General features: G+C 34.3%; 6 protein-coding genes across 7 annotated transcripts; 1 reads left to right on the forward strand and 5 right to left on the reverse strand.

Annotated features, from left to right (window-relative positions):
- Window positions 1–210: 210 nt before the first annotated feature.
- LOC25484207 (uncharacterized) lies at window positions 211–2,360 on the reverse strand. The gene is made up of 6 exons (XM_039830939.1): window positions 2,328–2,360; window positions 1,782–2,235; window positions 1,409–1,644; window positions 1,028–1,184; window positions 610–890; window positions 211–402 (listed from the first exon to the last, which is right to left on the reverse strand). Exons 1-6 carry the CDS (start codon window positions 2,358–2,360, stop codon window positions 211–213), a joined length of 1,353 nt encoding a protein of 450 aa, XP_039686873.1.
- A 5,394-nt stretch (window positions 2,361–7,754) lies between these two features.
- LOC120578287 (uncharacterized) lies at window positions 7,755–10,611 on the reverse strand. Its single transcript, XM_039830942.1, has 6 exons — window positions 10,607–10,611; window positions 9,679–9,876; window positions 9,357–9,573; window positions 8,919–9,126; window positions 8,348–8,781; window positions 7,755–8,123 (listed from the first exon to the last, which is right to left on the reverse strand). The coding sequence occupies exons 1-6, from the start codon at window positions 10,609–10,611 to the stop codon at window positions 7,986–7,988; spliced, it is 1,200 nt and encodes a 399-aa protein (XP_039686876.1). The 3' UTR covers window positions 7,755–7,985.
- A 116-nt stretch (window positions 10,612–10,727) lies between these two features.
- On the reverse strand, window positions 10,728–12,092 carry LOC112420829 (uncharacterized). 2 transcript variants are annotated; one of them, XM_039827986.1, is made up of 5 exons: window positions 11,978–12,092; window positions 11,773–11,883; window positions 11,496–11,591; window positions 11,313–11,411; window positions 10,728–11,158 (listed from the first exon to the last, which is right to left on the reverse strand). In XM_039827986.1, coding segments are annotated over exons 1-5 (459 nt in total). In that variant the 5' UTR covers window positions 11,979–12,092; the 3' UTR covers window positions 10,728–11,006. The 2 variants fall into 2 exon arrangements, with proteins under 2 accessions (XP_039683920.1, XP_024636339.1); XM_024780571.2 differs by having other exon boundaries at window positions 11,496–11,594.
- A 2,099-nt stretch (window positions 12,093–14,191) lies between these two features.
- LOC120578288 (uncharacterized) lies at window positions 14,192–15,114 on the reverse strand. The gene is made up of 2 exons (XM_039830944.1): window positions 14,886–15,114; window positions 14,192–14,788 (listed from the first exon to the last, which is right to left on the reverse strand). Exons 1-2 carry the CDS (start codon window positions 15,087–15,089, stop codon window positions 14,192–14,194), a joined length of 801 nt encoding a protein of 266 aa, XP_039686878.1. The 5' UTR covers window positions 15,090–15,114.
- Window positions 15,115–15,532: 418 nt separating this feature from the next.
- LOC112419375 (protein ALP1-like) lies at window positions 15,533–16,650 on the reverse strand. The gene is made up of 3 exons (XM_024777007.2): window positions 16,351–16,650; window positions 16,055–16,280; window positions 15,533–15,981 (listed from the first exon to the last, which is right to left on the reverse strand). Exons 1-3 carry the CDS (start codon window positions 16,648–16,650, stop codon window positions 15,533–15,535), a joined length of 975 nt encoding a protein of 324 aa, XP_024632775.2.
- Window positions 16,651–17,914: 1,264 nt separating this feature from the next.
- Window positions 17,915–18,504, forward strand: LOC25484212 (mitochondrial import receptor subunit TOM9-2). Its single transcript, XM_013612981.3, has one exon. The coding sequence runs from the start codon at window positions 17,990–17,992 to the stop codon at window positions 18,275–18,277; it is 288 nt and encodes a 95-aa protein (XP_013468435.1). The 5' UTR covers window positions 17,915–17,989; the 3' UTR covers window positions 18,278–18,504.

Consider the following 18,504-nt stretch of genomic DNA (forward strand, 5'->3'; position numbering starts at 1 on the left):
ATTCAAGTAGAACAAATTGATATATGGCTTGCAAAAGAAACAAACAAGGTCTCAATGCCTTTAACATATAAAAGAAGACAACTATAACACTTCAGAATGATGCAAGTAAATACATATTACCTAGAATCTTGATTGATGCATTAATATTTTTCAAGACATTTTCCAGTTGTGAACTAGACTGAGCTTGATTATCCTGGCCATGTCTCCCAATCAGTTTTCGGCTTTTTTCTTTCCATTGTCCCTGCCACCAGAATCATGCCCCCTTGTATTATTGCCGCTGCCTCTCGATGATGATGCCTGTGGCTTCGGAATCGGAAGCTGATTCGTGAATATTATGTTGTCCTTTCCTTTCTTTGATCCCTTGACCCTTTCACCAGAACCACACCCCCTTGTATTATCTAACTGCAACATTAACATTCATATCACAAAATTAAGAGAACATATAACATTTGATTTAAGGCTTTTCTACTGATAATTAATCAATGCCATATAATATAACTTGGTGTTTAAAATTTAGTTACTCTAATGATGTGGCAAACATAACCTCCAAATTCAGGAAAATATTATGGCAAACATTATAGTATACTGAAATAAATTAGAGGTACTTACATTAGAACGGTCAGGTATCTGAGGAGGCTCCTCCTGAACAGCCATGTTTTCCGGGGTTGTATTATCAGCATTAGCAACACTTGATGAATTTGATGAAGATGCCTCTTTCTGTGCAGTTGGAGTTTCCGAGACAATAGGTTGCTTTTGAAGATCATGACGGCCCTTTAGTTTTTTTTGTGGTTGTAGTTGCAGTTTTGGAAACTGAATGTCGTTCACCTCCAGAGACATTAACGGTTCAATCCTTTTCACTTCTGATTCATCCAATTTACCGTTGTCCGCAACTAACAACAAAAAACAACACGTAATTCAAATATAACCCAAATAATCAGAAAATTGATGCTACATTATAGACTATAGTATGAAATTAAAATATATTATAAACTATAGTCTTAAATATAAGCAAAAGATCAATAATTACCGGGTGGGGCTACTGGTTTTAATTCATGTGATACTTGATGATGAGTAATGATATCAAGAGCATCCATGTTTTCCTTGTCCCTGCCACCAGAATCACGTTCCCTTGTATTAGTCCCCCCGCCTCTCCCTGTCGATGTTGGTGTAGTAGGCGTATCTGACTGCAACATTCATAACATATGGCATTTGATTAAAGGCTTTTCCACTGATAATTAATGAACCATATAACTTTCTATTTAAAACTTAGTTACCTCAATGATGCGGACCTTATTAATAGTTTATTCAATTCAAATTTGAATAAAATCACAAAACTTAAACTCTAAATTCAGGAAAATATCATGGCAAACATTAAATTAGAGGTACATAGAATAGACCTGTTAGATACCTGTGAAAACTCCTCTTGAACAGCCACAGGTTCTTCTATCTCAAGAGCATCCATGTTTTCATCAGCATTAGCAACACCTGATGAATTTGATGAAGATGCCTTTTCCTGTGCAGTTGGAGGTTCCGAGACAATAGGTTGATTTTGAAGATCATCACGGCCAGAGACATTCACCTCCAAAGACATTAACCGTTCAAACCTTTTCACCGCCGACTCATCCAAATTACCATTGTCCGTAACTAACAACAAAAAATAACACGTAATTCAAATTAAATCCAAAGAATCAAGAAATTGATGGTACATTATAAACTATAGGATGAAATTAAAATATATTATAAACTATAGTCTTCAATACAAGCAAAAGATCAATAATTACCAGGTGGTGGATGCTCGGAATAAAATCGAGGATCAATATCTTTGGATGTTATTGGGGCTACTGGTTTTAATTCATGTGGTACTTGATGATCATGAGTAATGATATGAAGAATATCACTCTTTATAAAATAACCTTCTTGGTATGGAGCAAGATACATGCTGTGAACAAACTTGCGACATTCCACGGTATCTTTGATTTTCACAAATCCTGATACAACTAAAAGCACACCATTAGGGTTTTCTTCACATTCAAGAGTATGTATTGCTGTGGTTTCTATAGTAACGGAAAGTCTCGATATAAGTTCCCGAATTTGGCCGATTCCGGTGGCTGATTCAGCAGGTACTTCGTCGATTACAAGAATCATGGTGCTGTGTTCGGAGTAGAAGTCATGCATTTTGTTAGCATCATCACTGCAAAGAAGTCCATAGTATTGTGAAGCAAAGGATTCACCCAACTGCGTGACACACAGAAATTATCACATTAATATCATTACATTATCATTAATCAAGAAATAAAAAGAAATGAAAATGAAGAATGAATGAATACTTGAGGAAGAGGAGGAGGAGGCATGCCAGCCATTTTTGAGTTAATTGCAGCTGCAAGCTAGCGTATCTTGCAAGAAAGAGGATGGATCAATGTGTCTTTGCGCAGAAGAGAGAGAGAGAGAGAGAGAGAGAGAGAGAGAGAGAAATATTCAAGAAAATGGAGAATTTAGTTTTGTTGGAAAGTTAGGAAGAAGAGTATAATAAAGAGGATATGGTTGTGGAGATTAACAAAGAAAGCACCTTCAAAATATTGAAGAGAATAGAATTTGTGACGGTTAGTTTTGGCGGGGCTTTCCTTTTCCTTCCTTTAACCGTTTCTTGCAACTTACAAGTACTAACTAATCATGTGATATATTTGATTTAGGTACCTTGGACTTATTGATCATTTTCTTAATATATATGGTAATATTTTTATGAGTGAAGTCCCATTCATTTGCTTGAGAAAGAAAAAAAAACAAAGATCTAATTTGGTCCTTAAAAATATAAATTCAACCTTTTTCTTTAGTAATAATAAATTCAACTTTTAATTTCTAAAAAAAAAAAAAAACTTGTTTATTTTAATTCTTGGCTTAATCTCTATCCAAAAACAGTTTTTTGTGTTGATATCTACATTTTAAGAGACAATATGGTCTCTTTCAATAATAAAAAATTCACGGGGATATTTTGATCCCTAAAATTGGATTTACAATTCATATTTATCTTTCTTCTTTATTCTTTGGTCTTTCTTTAAATACTTTGTTCAATTGTACATAGAAAACCACCATAGGTTAAATACAAACAACATAGTATAATGATTATTACTTTTTTTTTGCAATTAAGGGAGACTAATCTAAAGCCTAAATGACACCGGATACAACTGAAAGATATACTGAGGCGGGGTTTTATCAACATTTTTGGGATGATCTTGGAGGGTTTGTTTTTTCTTCCTCTGCATGCTTTTGGCTTGAAACGGGTGCCTTCCCCTTCCAACTCAACAATACTAATATTGTCCTTGTTTCTAAAGGTCATCCAGAGACTATCAAGGATCTCCACCCAATCTCTCTTTGTAATGTCGCCTACAAAATTATTTCCAAAGTTTTGGCAAATCGTCTCCGACCTTTAATTGGAAAATTCATCTCTTCAGAACAAGCAGCATTCGTACCCCTCGCTCCATCGCAGACAAAGTTTTATCCACGTTTGAAATCCTCCACTTTATGCATGGCAAGCACAAAGGCAAGACTGCAGGTGAGGTAGCTTTGAAAGTGGATGTTTCTAAGGCTTTTAATAGTGTCAAGTGGAAATATTAGCAAGTTGTTATGAAAAAGATGGGATTTTGTGATCGTTAGATATCATGGATGATGATGTGCATCACCTCGGTTGACTACCATATTCTTTTCAACGGTTGTTGAATTGATCCTATCATCCCGGCAAGAGGACTTCGACAAGGTTGCCCTCTCTCTTATCTCCATATCATATGCGTTGAAGGCCTTTCAACATTGATAAAGTAAAGCACCATGAGTCAACGGGGAGATACATGCCATCCGTGTTTGTCATACAATCCCTCCCATCAGTCACCTCCTGTTTGGGGATGACAGATTCCTTTTTTGCAATGGAAACTTAAAGAAATTTTACTTAACACAGTCTAAATCATTAAATGATTTTATATTTTTTTATGAACAGGAGGAGCATAAGCCACAAACTATTTTATACGCATTTTTAGGTGATTATGGATTTCCTTATCGGCGCCAATTTTAACCCCAACTTGAGACCAATGCAATCCTTTGTTTTTTTTTTTACTGGACTGAAATACTTGTTAGGAGAAAAACATCACTAGTAAAATAAAATATTCTAAGGTTAATATTAAAACAAGTTTTACCAAAGTAAACATGAATTGGTAAAAGAAAATACTTTGGTGACAGAATAGCAGCTAATTCAGCACAAGTTATATCAATTTACGCCCCAACAAAATTTCCCTTTTCTAACATCTCTATCATTGAATAAAGCCTCACAATCCCTTAACATAAGACTACAAAATTTTCAACCTGAATGGCTTAATATAGAAATCATTCAAGTAGAACAAATTGATCTATGGCTTGCAAAAGAAACAAACAAGGTCTCAATGCCTTTAACATATAAAAAAGACAACTATAACACTTCAGATTGATGCATTAATATTTTTCAAGACATTTTCCAGTTGTGAACTAGACTGAGCTTGATTATCATGGCCATGTCTCCTAATCAGTTTTCGGCTTTTTTCTTTCCGTTGTCCCTGCCACCAGAACCACACCGCTCTGTATTATTGCCATCGCGAATCTGACTGCAACATTAACATTCATATCACATTATTAAGAGAACATATAGCATTTGATTAAAGGCTTTTCCACTGATAATTAATCAACCATATATATAACTTTGTATTTAAAATTTAGTTACCTCAATGATGTGGACCTTATTAATTGTTGGGTTTGTCTAACATGTGCAACATTGCACATGTTAAGACATCTAAAAGTAGTAATTTTTTATTGAAAAACAAAACTTATTTATTAAAAAGCTACATATTTAATATGAAATGCACAAGTTCCAAGTCAAAGTTACCACTTTAAACTTCTTAACATGTGCAAATTTGCACATGATAGAAAAACCCTTAATTGTTTATTCAATTCAAATTTGAATAAAATCACAAAACTTAAACTCCAAATTCAGGAAAATATTACGGAAAACATTATTAGAGGTACATAGAATAGACCTGTTAGATACCTGTGAAAACTCCTCTTGAACAGCCACAGGTTCTTCTATATCAAGAGCATCCATGTTTTCATCAGCATTAGTAACACCTGATGAATTTGATGAAGATGCCTCTTCCTGTGAAGTTGGAGTTTCCGAGACAATAGGTTGATTTTGAAGATCAGAACTTCCCGGTAACCAAATGTCGTTCTCCAATATTAGATCAGACATTAACAGTTTTAAATCTTCTTAGAGATTCCTACCTTGAATTTCAGGAGCAAAACGGAACCGAATGCGTTTCTCCAGTTTTAACCGAATGTCATCCAAATTACCATTGTTGTCTGTAACTAACAGCAACAAAAAATAACACATAATTCAAATAAAACCCAAATAATCAGAAATTGCCAAAGTCCTTCTGGGCAGAGGCAATAAACACTGCTGTATATCTCCAAAATCAACTTCCTACAAAGGCTGTAGAAAGGATGACACCTATTGAGGCTTGTGGAGGCATCTAAGAGTGTTTGGTTCTCTCAACTTTGCCTTCTCTCGAGGATACAAATGAAGATCAAGATGAAGAAGTTGATGATGACTTTGCTGTAAGAGGTACCCGACCTCTTTCAGAGATTTATCAAAGATGCAATAGTGTTGTCCTTGAACCTACCAACTTTGAAGATGCTAGTAAAGTTGAGGAATGGTACCAGGCTATAAAAGAGGAGATGGACAACATTGAAAAGAACAAGACATGGCAGCTGGTTGACAAGCCTAGAGACAAGAATGTCATAGGAGTGCAATGGGTCTATAGGGTAAAGATGAACCCAAATGGATCCATCAACAAATACAAGGCCAAGCTTGTTGTCAAGGGCTATGTTCAACAATCCGGGATTGACTACACAGAAACATATCCATCGGTAGCTAGAATGGATACTATTCGAATTCTTGTAGCGTTGGCAGTACAAATAAAGTGGAAAATTTGGCATTTAGATTTCAAATCAGCATTCTTAAATGGAAATCTTGATGAAGAAATTTATGTTGCTCAACCTGCTGGTTTTTTGGTAAAAGGGAGGGAAGACAAGGTGTATAAGCTTCATAAAGCTTTGTATGGGCTGAAACAGGCCCCTAGAGCTTGGTACAACAAAATTAATATCCACTTTCTTAATCAAGGATTCAAAAGGAGTGAAAATGATGCAACTCTTTATGTAAGAAGCTTGTTGGATGGTGGTTCCTTAATTGTCTCTTTGTATGTTGATGACCTGCTAGTAACAAGCAATAATCAACAAGAAGTACATCAACTTATGGAGGAGATGAAAAACCAGTTTGAGATGTCTAGCTTAGGGGAAATGAACTATTTTCTTGGCTTGGAAGTGCATCAATCTGAGAGTGGAATTTTTTTGAATCAAGAGAAGAATGCTCATGAAGTTTTGAAGAAGTTTAAAATGGAAAGCTGCAAATCTGCTCCAACTCCTTTGGTGTGGAATTTGAAACTCTCAAAGGAAGATGAAGCTGAAAAAATTGATGCTTCTCATTATAGAAGTTTGATTGGAAGTCTACTTTATCTTACTTCATCTAGACCTGATCTTATGTATGCAGCAAGCTTACTCTCAAGATTTATGCAGAGTCCTACCAAGACACATTTTGCTGCAGCAAAGAGGGTACTTAGATATGTTAAGGGTACTAGTAAATTCGGAATATGGTACAAGCCAAGTGAAAATGGAAGTTTGTTAGGCTATGTTGATAGTGATTGGGCTGGAAATATTGATGACATGAAGAGTACTACAGGCTATGCTTTTTCTTTAGGCTCTGGCATGTTCTCATGGAACTCGAGGAAACAAGAAATTGTAGCTCAATCTACGGCTGAAGCAGAGTATGTAGCTGCAGCTGCAGCAGCAAATCAAGCTATTTGGTTGAGGAAAATAGTCTATGATTTGGGGATACAACAGCTGGAAGCAACTGTGGTTTACTGTGATAGTAAATCAGCAATTGTTATTGCTGAAAATCCAGTTCAACATGGAAAAACCAAGCATATTCAAGTGAAGTTCCATGCCATACGCGAGGCTGTCAAAAATCAAGAGATCAAGCTTATTCACTGTTGTTCCGACTCTCAAGTTTCTGATATATTGACTAAATCTCTTCCAAGAGCTAAGTTTGAAAAGTTTCGAGAATTGCTTGGAGGGTCCATCCAAAATCTCAAGGAGGAGTGTTGAGACATTGAGCTTTCAGATGTACACAATAGTATTTTTGTGATATTTTATGTTTTCTTTTATTTTAATGTAGTAGTTGAAGTTACCTCTGCAAAAGTATGGTGACCCATACTTGTTAGAGTGTTTAAGACTTTGTAATCTTGGTAAGGTGACAGAGTACAATGTTGTCCTGCTGTTCACTTTTTCTGTTTTTTCTATATATTGTATCAGAAACTTTATTTTGAAGTAGAATAAAATCATCTTCCAGTTTCTGAAATTACTTTTTAGTTCTTACATTTTTACTAGACTGCAATGCTTGTTTGGAGAAAAACATCACTACTCTAAGGGGAATTCTATTGTTTGAATTCACCTCAAAATAGTTGAATTACCTCAAAACATTACATTCCCTCAAAACATTCCCCCATCCAAACACACTCTAAGGTTAATATTAAAACAAGTTTTACCAAAGTAAACATGAATTGGTAAAAAAATTACTCTGGTGACAGAACAACAGATAATTCAGCACAAGTTGCATCAATTTAGGTTCAAACAAAATTTCCCTTTTCTAACATCTCTATCATCATTGAAACATAAAACTACAAATAGAAACCAGTCAAGAACAACAAATTGATCTATGCTTGCTTGCTTGCAAAAGAAGAAAACAGGGTCTCAAATGCTTTAACATATAAAAGAAGATAACTACAAGTCTACAACACCTAAGATTGATACCAGTAACTGCATATAACCACCTCAAATCTCGATTGATGCATTAATATTTTTCAAAACATATTCCAATTGTGAACTAGGCTGAGCTGGATAATCATTGCTGTAACATTCGGAAGCTTCCCAATCGTCTCTAAGGTCTTTCGTCTCCTTGATCTACCACGCCCCCCTTGTATTATTGCCCCCGCCTCTGCCTGTCAATGTTGATGTTCACATAATTAAGATAACATATAACATTCGAATTAAGGCTTTTCAACTGATAATTAATCAATGCCATATAACTTGGTGTTTAAAATTTAGTTACTCTAATGATATGGACCTTATTAATTGTTTATTCAATTCAAAGTTGGATAAAATCACAAAACTTAACCTCAAAATTCAGGAAAACATTATAGTGAAATAAATTAGAGGTACTTACATTAGGAACGTCAGGTATCTGAGGAGGCTCCTCCTGAACAGCCATGTTTTCTGGGGTTGTAACATCAGCATTAGCAACACTTGATGAAGATGCCTCTTCCTGTGCAGTTAAAGTTTCCGAGACAATAGGTTGCTTTTGAAGATCAGAACCGTCAGGTATCTGAGGAGGCTCCTCCTGAACAGCATCCATGTTTTCTGGGGTTGGATCATCAACATTAGCAACACTTGATGAAATTGACGAAGATGCCTCATCCTGTGCAGGTGGAATTTCCCTGACATCAGGTTGAATTTGAAGATCATAACGGCCCCTTTGTTTTTTTTGTGGTTGAAGTTGTTGTTGTTGCAGTGTTGGAAACTCAATGTCATTCACCTTCTGAGACATTAACCCTTCAAACATTTTCACCGCTGACTCATCCAAATTACCATTGTCCATAACTAACAACAAAAAATAACACATAATTCAAATATAACCCAAATAATCAGAAAATTGATCCTACATTATAGACTATAGTATGAAATTAAAATATATTATAAACTATAGTCTTAAATATAAGCAAAAGATCAATAATTACCTGGTGGTGGATGCTCGGAATGAAATCCAGGATCAATATCTTTGGATGTTAGTGGGGCTACTGGTTTTAATTCATGTGGTACTTGATGATGATGAGTAATGATATCAAGAGCATCCATGTTTTCCTTATCCCTGCCACCAGAATCACGTTCCTTTGTATTATTGCCCCCGCCTCTGCCTGTCAATGTTGGTGTTGTAGGCGTATCTGACTGCAATTTTAACATTCATAACATATAGCATTTGATTAAAGGCTTTTCCACTGATAACTAATCAACCATATAACTTTGTATTTAAAGGTTAGTTACCTCAATGATGTGGACCTTATCGATAGTATATTCAATTCAAAGTTGAATAAAATCACACAACTTAAACTCCAAATTCAGGAAAATAATACGGCAAACATTAAATTAGAGGTACATAGAATAGACGTGTTAGATACCTGTGAAAACTCCTCTTGAACAGCCACAGGTTCTTCTATATCAAGAGCATCCATGTTTTCATCAGCATTAGCAACACCTGATGATTTGAGGAAGATGCCTCTTCCTGTGCAGTTGGAGTTTTTGAGACAATAGGTTGATTTTGAATAGCAGAACGGCCCAGTAACCGAATGTCGTTCTCCTTTCTTAGAGACTTTAATAGTTCTAACATTTTCACTGCTGATTCATCCAAATCCGATGCAACATTATAGACTAAAGTATGAAATTAAAATATATTATAAACTATATACAGGCAAAAAGTCGTAATTACCGGATGGTGGATGCTCGGAATAAAATCGAGGATCAATATCTTTGGATGTTATTGGGGCTACTGGTTTTGATTCATGTGCTACAAGATGATCATGGGTAATGATATGAAGAATATCATTCTTTATAAAATAACCATTACCATTTCCTTGTGGAGCAAGATAGATGGTGTGAACAAACTTGCGACATTCTGCAATATCTTGATTTTCACAAATCCTGAAACAACAAATAGCACACCAAGACCCCAACATTCACGAAAGTACAGAAGCTACGCCAATGCGTGACAATGATATACATTGAATTTTAGAGAATGCATTCAGAAGCTTGTTATTATTGATTGATTTGAAATCATTCAAATATATTACTTGCTCAAGTATTTAAATGAGAAAATGGAACAATTGAAGTTAAAGTTACAACTGAAGATGAAACAGAGTTTAAATGTACTGATAAATTTTATTTTTTATTATTAGTTTATTATTTAAATGTGGTTAATCGGTTATGTTTTGTTTAAATATTAGCTTACATATGTTATATATATAATAAATTTTTTATAATTTAATTTTAGGTAAACTCGTACGAGTTTATAAGTCGAGTTTACGATTCGAGTTTACATAGCTAAAACGAGTTGAGGTAAATTCTCGAATTGTAAAACCTTGGATATAGGTTCATGAGAAATCGACGGTTATCAAACAAGTCTGTTTTAGTCAAATAAGATTGTACAACATAAGTTATAAGCTCGAAAATGGGACTTGACAAACACCCTTGATTGTGTGTCTGTGGTGTGGTGTATATGTAATTACATAAATATTTTTTAGGGGATTTTGAATTTCTAATCACCATTACTCAAAGTTACATGGTCGGATACACGAATGACTTTTAGTGATGGATAGCGTTTCTTGTGGTGTGGGTATCAATTTAACTAACTACAAAATTTGTTGTTTCTCACGCCATTTTCTTATGAATGTGTGAAGAATGTTTTCTAAATTGATTTTTTTTTGACAAATCCTAAATTGAAAAATGTTGTAGTGTCTATTTTGAGGTATGTAATAGTATCTACAAGTACAAGATTTTGGTAGTGGCCTCAAAATGAAAATGATATATGTTGAATTAAGAATGTTACATGAATATCTCAGAATACATTAGTAAGATAAACAACTAGTGTCTTCAGTAGAAAACAAACTGTCCATGCACACAAAAAGGCATATATGATCTGCCAAAACTTCACTCTTACAAAAACTTTCTTATTTAAAATCTTAACCATATAAAAGGGCAAATAGATGAACATAGCAGTATAGGAATCATATTCCAACTGAGTTTGATGCCCCTTCTTTTAAGATCAAAAAGTTTCAAATGTGCACTTTGCTTTTGGAGGAGCTTTGCCTTTGATTAGCCAAAACCTTGGCATGACCTCTCATGGTCCCTCTTGCATCTTTATTTCTCTTAGTTAAGGATACATTGTTGTTCAGATCATGTATACTTCCAATTAATTCATCATTATCTAAAACAAAAATTCATTAAAATTATCATGTTTATACACGAATGACAAATTAGTAATCATATATAAAACGTACGCATTAATTACCCTATCAATTTTTTAACGTGCGTGAAAAATACCAAAATGGACTTATATACGCGGACAAATGTAGTATTACCGGGACTAGATAGGACTGCACGTGGGCGTATAACAGAACTAGCTCTTGCATTTTCTTTTGGAACAATCTCACCAGCTTGTTTGCTATTCTTCAATATTCCTGTGGAAGTTGAAATATCATCAATCGTTACTTCCTTTACGAATAGAAAGCAATGCTAAATTGACATTAGATGTAGAATTCAACCTTTGGTTGAAGGAGTGAATCTTCTTGTTATTATATGTTGAGGACAAACCTTTGTATTTTTGGAATTCGATTGTTGACTTTTACTCTGATTTTCCTCTTCTGCATTCAAAGATTAACAATTTCATGTTTGAAACCGATGCTGGCCGGAAAAGAAAAGTGCAAAGGTAAAAATTAGAAGTTGAGATTCTCTCAATTTCACAAAAAATAGAGAGGATCTTGACCCGAAAAATAAAGATTATTGCTAAACCAAATCAAAAGATCCATGTAGACAAATTACCTTCAAAGTGTAAAGACTCAATGAGCTTCAAAAAAGCCAAAATTCCACTATCATTTTCAGGATAAACATAGTCTTCTTGCTCTGTGACCCTCACTTTCACTCTTGGATACACTTCAAAAAACAGCACAAGTTTAAGTTAGTGAGGAAAAAAAGTGATTGACACTTTAAGTTACTAGTTGTGTCTATATATTTGAAGGAAACTCACTTTAATATGTTGTTTGAAATAGAACTGATGTTGGAAATTGATAGAGGATAGTTGTAGAGTTGAACACTTGTTCTAGTTTATAAAGTTGAGCCTCATACACAATTACAACCTAGCTATTGTTAAATGAGTAACAAAAAAGTGACAATGATGTTTCTTTGCTTAAACATCAAGTAGGTAAGATTGTTCAGATTACATGTGAGTGGCATTGAGTGAAAATCATCAATTTTATTAATTGAGCCTCAAATTTGGTTCAAAACATTACTAATTGAACCTCAATCAAATATGATAGACTATGCTACTACCAATGAGAAGTAAGAGTTCCCCACCAATTTATATAAGAAAGAGAGGTTTATTTCTTAATGTGTTTTTCTACATAATCATAATAGACACATGTCTTAAACCTTCAAGCAACATCAAGGCAATAATTTAACCTTTTGTCAATAAGAAAAGAAACATTGAACTCTTCTCAGCGGAAAATATAGGAGTGTTATTTGCATGAATATCAAAACAATAAAGAGATAAAGTAAAAAATAATGTAAGTATGAAAGATAAATTTATCACAAAATATGTTCATATATCATTTCTTCAAAAAATAATATCATTACAATATTTTCAAATAGCTCAATTGTAAGACAACCAAATTATATTAAACTTATCACGTACGCCCTTTTCCATAATGATGACTTAAGCCACAAAATTAATTGCATGATACCAAAAAAAAAGGACATTCAAAAAAGATAATTCTTTAACACCCACCACCAACACATAGATGTGATTCATTCAAAAAATCAAATTGTATGTTGTTGCAAGAATCGGTGGCTTCATTATTTTGAAATAATTCAAATTGTACCTTTTTTTTTACCTAATTCAAATTGTACATGTAATCCAATAATACTTTACACCACAAAACCTCTCTATCGGTTTTCAAACTTTGACATCATTTTTCTAGCAAGGTCATATCAGAGACGTGTAAATTACATTTATCTAAAACAAGACACATAAATTGCAACATGGTCAATTCAATGGACCTTCTTAGATGTTATAATAAGTTCCTAACTGTCATCGAAGGACTATTATGGACATGTTAGTGCGCATCATCACGTCCCTAATGATTACATGCCATAAATACCTCATATGTTCATGCAATGCTCATTCATTGTCATATGTTTTATGTCTATAAAAGTCGTTATTGTTCGCACTTACATTTTGTCTTCCATTATTCTCGACTACTCGCGCTTTGTTGTTGTTGTTGACTTGTGCACGTTTGCATAAATACAATTGTTGCATGTGTCGATGATCCATGCTATGATTTAGGTGAAAGTGTCCATTGTCTTTACTGTGGTTTAAATTGTTTAACCTTTGTAAAACCATAACATTTTTATATGATTTGATTTGATAAACCTTTGAGAATTTTAATTTAGGACTTTGTGATTGTGAAAAATGTGGCATCCTAAGTCTTATATATTTGAAAAAAAATTGTAATACTCATTTTAAAATCTGCCGTAAATCTTTTTCGAAACTAATCTACTTTGCAAAGTATTTTAAATTGGAGGTTAAGGGTGTTCCACGTATATCAAAGAGTAGAGATAAAATGGTTCAGATATGGAAACAGTTCTCGCCTCACCACGTTGACATCCCTAATTTTGGATTTGATTTGAGGCTCTGTTTGGATTGATGGAAGAGAGTGGAACGGAACGGTATTTAAATGAGCTGGATATTTTACAATTTAATAGAACAAGGTTCCCACTCCATTGTTTAGATAATGGATGGAATAAAATAAGTTACAATATTTTTTTCCATTTTTACCCTTATAAAATAAGTTCCATATTATGATTATTTATTCATATATGTATCAAACAATGGCTAATATCACTGACTGAATGTAACGAGAATGTAACGAGAAAAATCATAGACTAAGAAACATCATAGACTAATAAAGAAAACATCATAGACAAGAAACATTATCCTGTCAAAATGCAATAGTTGATAATTAACATGTACTTGCATGAGTAATGTTAGAACCCAAACAGAACAAAATAACAGTGCTTGTCTTTTTTTTTTTCCCACCAAAACAAGCTTTTCTTGCTTCTACAAAAATGGCTTTTTAAACCTCTCAAAAAGCTAACAAACAAAAGAGTTTCTTTTCAACCAACATTAGCTGTTAATAACAAAATAAGTAAAGCATGGGTTCACTGCAGATCATAATACTCTTCTTCAAGGATAGTTCGGCACAATGTAAGGTAACATTTCCTTACGCTTATCAACTGGAATTCCATTAAAAGCTTTCAATGCTTCTGGATGTTGAACAAGGTGCATGTAGACACAAGGCAAGGATGCTTCTTCAACACCAATCTCGACCAAGTTAGCCCAAACATCTTCAGCACTAGAACTCTTATTTTGTTTGACCAACTCTGCAGTGTTCAGTTCAAACATCTCAGCCATTTTCTTAAAAGTCTTAGCAATTTCGCTCATGCTTGTCTCATCTTCATCCACCTTTCTTGCACGTTTCTTATTCCTAGATGATGGTACATCTTGAGGCTTCCTAATAGAAGGTCTTTTAGGAGAACCATTGGGATCAAATTCTTCATCAACTTCAAATCCCTCCAAAGTAACTTCATTGGTTTCAACCAAATGGTCTATATCCTCAATGGTTGGACCGTAATTTTTTTTAGCACTAGCAGCTTTTTTTGCTCTCATTTCAAATCCTGTATCTTCATCATCTCCTGTTGCTCGATCTTTCCCAAAAAGAGTTGCTAGTTTATCATAAAACATAATAGGCTTATTTTTCCACTCAGCAGCTACGGGTTTTGTCTACAATTTCGTAAATTAAACAAAGTGTTACATAAAAAAAAAAAACTTATCATGTACACTTGATAAAAAAAAATACTTCAGTTGAAGTAAATAATACCTTAATTAGACTTTCCCAGACTTCATCTTCAGCAATCCACATATTTGTCTCTGCATTCCATGCAAACCCACTCAGACCATTCTTGAAAACATCATAACAAGGATTGAACTTTGCTTTGATATTTTTCATGTGATCTTTAATCTTGTCTTTAGTAATTGGCTTGTCTGGAAAGTGAGTTTTCAGCTCTTGAAAAATACTATCCATTGCAAATGATGTCAGACTGTTACCATTTTTATTATATTTCCCAGAGTATGTTGATGCAAATATGCATCAATCAATACCTCATCCATAGCTAAAGTCCAATTACAAGTATCAGGACCTTTGCATTTCCTTGGCCTCTTTGAACTTTCTTCCATATCTAATATTAAAAAAAACAAACGACATATATAATAATTCAAGCACAAATTACAAACTCAAGCACAAGTTGAAATATGAAGATTCCAAGCACTAAAAATTAAGATTCAGATTGCAAACAGATTCCCCAAGTTCACATTAGTATCAACAAAGTGTCAGTTTTCATACTCAAACAAATGGCAACACGTTAAGCTTCAAAACATAAGCCCAAAAGATCAAAACAAACACCAATAAACTAGCCTAAATAACCTAAGAACACTCCATATTTGAAAGAGAGGCCTTCAAACACTTTTTTAGTAAGCTATCCACATTGAACCAGTAACATCAGCTCTAACTAGCTCTCCTCTAGCTGTATCATCATTGTTTTCTCTTTGAGCTTGATGTCCCTCTTGCAAACCGCTTTCATTTGTGAGCTCGTGACGCACCTCGTCTATTAGATTCTGGTTAGGGTCTTCAGTCATCAAATAATTGTGTAAGATGCAACAAGCAACAATGATTTTATTTTGAGTTTTAATTCCAAATGTGGGTTCAGTTGAAGTTTGCAGAATTGGAAATCTCTTCTTCAACACTCCAAATGCACATTCAATAGACATTCTTAACGATGAATGTCGATTGTTGAACAACTCGCGAGGGTTTCGAGGTGGATTTCTAGAATATTCTTGTAAGTGGTAACGTTCTCCCCTATAAGGTGTGATGAGACATGCCTTTAAAGGAAACCCCGCATCAGCAAGATAATATTTTCCTATAGAAAATAATGAGTCTATTAGTTTGGATAAGCTACATACTTATAAAAAGCTTTTGTATTTTTTCGTTACCTTGCGGGACTTTAAGAGGATACCGACGTGTCAAAGCACTCTTTACTATTCTTGAGTCTGATGTTGTTCCTTCCCATCCAACCAAGACATATGTAAATTTCAAGTCAAATGTGCACGCAGCGAGTACATTTTGTGTAGGGTAATCTTTTCTACCACGGTATCTAGGTGCAAGTTCTGTTGGAACTTTGACACGTATATGTGTACAGTCAATTGCTCCGATACAATCCTGGCATTCAATTATCACATTAAAAGTGTATAACATAACTTATCGAAGTGTAAGACAAACTTATTCTTACCTTGAAATATGGGTAGAACCTATTGTTGTTACGTATCTCTGGAGGCACTTGTGTTCCATCAGGTTGTTTCAAAAATTTGTCTTCCAATTCTATCAAAGCATCTAATACTCTATGAAAATGACGACTAATTGTTTCACCTAAGCGTCTAAAGAAGAAGGACAACACACGATTTCTGACGTTATGTCCGACTGTGTGAAGAAATTTGGCAACTTGTTCCTCGATAGATGCTCTTCGTGTATGTGTAAGCCCACCGTGATCTCGTAATAAGGTACACAAGTTTACGAAAGCTTTGGGACTCATACGAATTATATCATAACATCGGTCACTACCTATTATATGTTTCATTAGTTCGTTCCTAACTTTCTCTCTATGCTCTATGATTCTAGAGGGTATTTGAGATCTAGACTTGTTTTTTAGGCGAAATATTAGAACTATAATGATGGATACTTGAACAATCATCATTTGAAGCAATTTCAAATGTTTTGTTCTCATGTCTTCATTAGTCATCTATAACAAGGCAAAAAAAAATAAAAAAAAATCACATATAGACAAAAACTCAGTACCACAAATAACAAAGCAAAGAATCATATATAGACAAAAACCCAGTACCACAAATAACTAAGCAAAAAAAAAATCATATATAGACAAAATCTCACAAGTCTTCACTGTTCTAATGATGGTTACTTTATACAACTAGCATATAGACATAATCTCAGTTCTAGGAAAAAAAATCAAATGACATGCATATGCCATATATAAGAAACTAGAATAAACAAATAAAAAGAACACACCCTCTATTTTACATTCATCAACTATCTACATAGAGATACTCCACACTACCAAAAATGACAAAATCATAGGATACCCAAACAGAGCAAGTGTATAAATTTATCACGATCACCTAAAATAAATGAAAATTTTGACGCTAGTTCACAAAATAAATGGCTCACAAAGGATTGATGTTATGATACACATAATAAAAATGAAAAGATCACGTGACAAATAAAATTTGATACACATAACTAAACATGCATAGAAGCATACGGTGAAAAAATAAATGGGGTAGAAATGAGGTACCTTGTGAAGCAAAATCGTAGAAATGAGAAGACAGGAGAAGAAGAAGAGCAGTCAGCAGTACAAAGAAGATGAAAGTGAAATGCAGTCAGTAGAAATAGAGAAAAGAACGTGTTGAAAATTGTGATTGAGTAGAGGAAGAGGCAAATAAAAGGAGGGTAGAATAGTAAAATTTCAAGACACAAATTTCATTCCATTGGATACCTCCCAAATTGGGGGGAATGAGAAATTGAAGGATTGAGTGGTATAGAATGGAATTGGTTCCATTCCATTCCATGTACATCCCATCAATCCAAACAATGGAATTTTATTATATACCATCTCATTCCATTCCATTCCACTACAACCCATCAATCCAAACATAGCCTATTGTAAATCAAATCACATCAAATAAATTTCATAATTTTTTTTTACAAAAAAAAAAAAAAAAAAAAAAAAAAAAAAAAAAAAAACTTTTGCAGCAAGGCACATCACAAAATAAATACGTTCCCCAGTAAATAAAAATCAGAAAGGGGCAAAACTAAACCCTAGTTGTTTCTTTCTTTCTTTCTTCTGTTATTCGGCCATGGCGACTGTAGCTCGAAGAGGCGGTATCTCTCTACCTGCCAAACCATCTGATTCCTGGCTCACCAAGATCTCACGCACTCCCGCCGTCACCTGGACCAAGGAAACCGCCTCCAGTACCTCCGTCGTCGTCGGAAAACTCCTCAAAAGCACCGGTAAAGCTGCTTGGATCGTTGGAACCACCTTCGTTGTCCTCGTCGTTCCTCTCATCATCGAGATGGATCGAGAACAGCAGCTTAACGATCTTGAACTTCAGCAGGCTAGTATTCTTGGTACTCCTCCCAATTGATCTTCATCCCGTTTCTTGATTTAGGTTTTGGTGATTGAAAACAGTGTTGTTCTGTTTCTAGGGTTTATGATTGAAATAATTCTATGATTTTGTGTATTTTTAGACTTAGTTTAGTGCGGAATTGTTGATTTGATACTATAATAATGATCTTATGTGAATCTGTGTTATTCTTTTGAAAAATGCAATAGGATCTATCTTGTTGGTTAAACAAGTTTCTTTGAGCATTA

The sequence above is a fragment of the Medicago truncatula genome, chromosome 1 (genome assembly GCF_003473485.1).
Source record: "Medicago truncatula cultivar Jemalong A17 chromosome 1, MtrunA17r5.0-ANR, whole genome shotgun sequence".
NCBI classification, from domain to species: domain Eukaryota; kingdom Viridiplantae; phylum Streptophyta; class Magnoliopsida; order Fabales; family Fabaceae; genus Medicago; species Medicago truncatula.

Coding starts and splice junctions, on each gene's coding strand:
- LOC25484212 (XM_013612981.3), top strand. CDS start 17,990: ATGGCGACTGTAGCTCGAAGAGGCGGTATCTCTCTACCTGCCAAACCA.
- LOC112419375 (XM_024777007.2), bottom strand. CDS start 16,650: ATGAGTCCCAAAGCTTTCGTAAACTTGTGTACCTTATTACGAGATCAC. Junction 16,281..16,350: donor GGTTCTACCCATATTTCAAG/GTAAGAATAAGT, acceptor ATTGAATGCCAG/GATTGTATCGGAGCAATTGA. Junction 15,982..16,054: donor TCCTCTTAAAGTCCCGCAAG/GTAACGAAAAAA, acceptor TATTTTCTATAG/GAAAATATTATCTTGCTGAT.
- LOC25484207 (XM_039830939.1), bottom strand. CDS start 2,360: ATGGCTGGCATGCCTCCTCCTCCTCTTCCTCAA. Junction 1,645..1,781: donor TTCCGAGCATCCACCACCTG/GTAATTATTGAT, acceptor TTTTGTTGTTAG/TTACGGACAATGGTAATTTG. Junction 403..609: donor AGATACCTGACCGTTCTAAT/GTAAGTACCTCT, acceptor TTAATGTTGCAG/TTAGATAATACAAGGGGGTG.
- LOC120578287 (XM_039830942.1), bottom strand. Junction 9,574..9,678: donor GATCCTCGATTTTATTCCGA/GCATCCACCATC, acceptor TGGATGAATCAG/CAGTGAAAATGTTAGAACTA. Junction 8,124..8,347: donor AGATACCTGACGTTCCTAAT/GTAAGTACCTCT, acceptor CAACATTGACAG/GCAGAGGCGGGGGCAATAAT.
- LOC112420829 (XM_024780571.2), bottom strand. Junction 11,595..11,772: donor TGAGTCTTTACACTTTGAAG/GTAATTTGTCTA, acceptor CTTTGAATGCAG/AAGAGGAAAATCAGAGTAAA. Junction 11,159..11,312: donor TGCAGTCCTATCTAGTCCCG/GTAATACTACAT, acceptor TTTTTGTTTTAG/ATAATGATGAATTAATTGGA.
- LOC120578288 (XM_039830944.1), bottom strand. CDS start 15,089: ATGGATAGTATTTTTCAAGAGCTGAAAACTCACTTTCCAGACAAGCCA. Junction 14,789..14,885: donor TCTGGGAAAGTCTAATTAAG/GTATTATTTACT, acceptor ACGAAATTGTAG/ACAAAACCCGTAGCTGCTGA.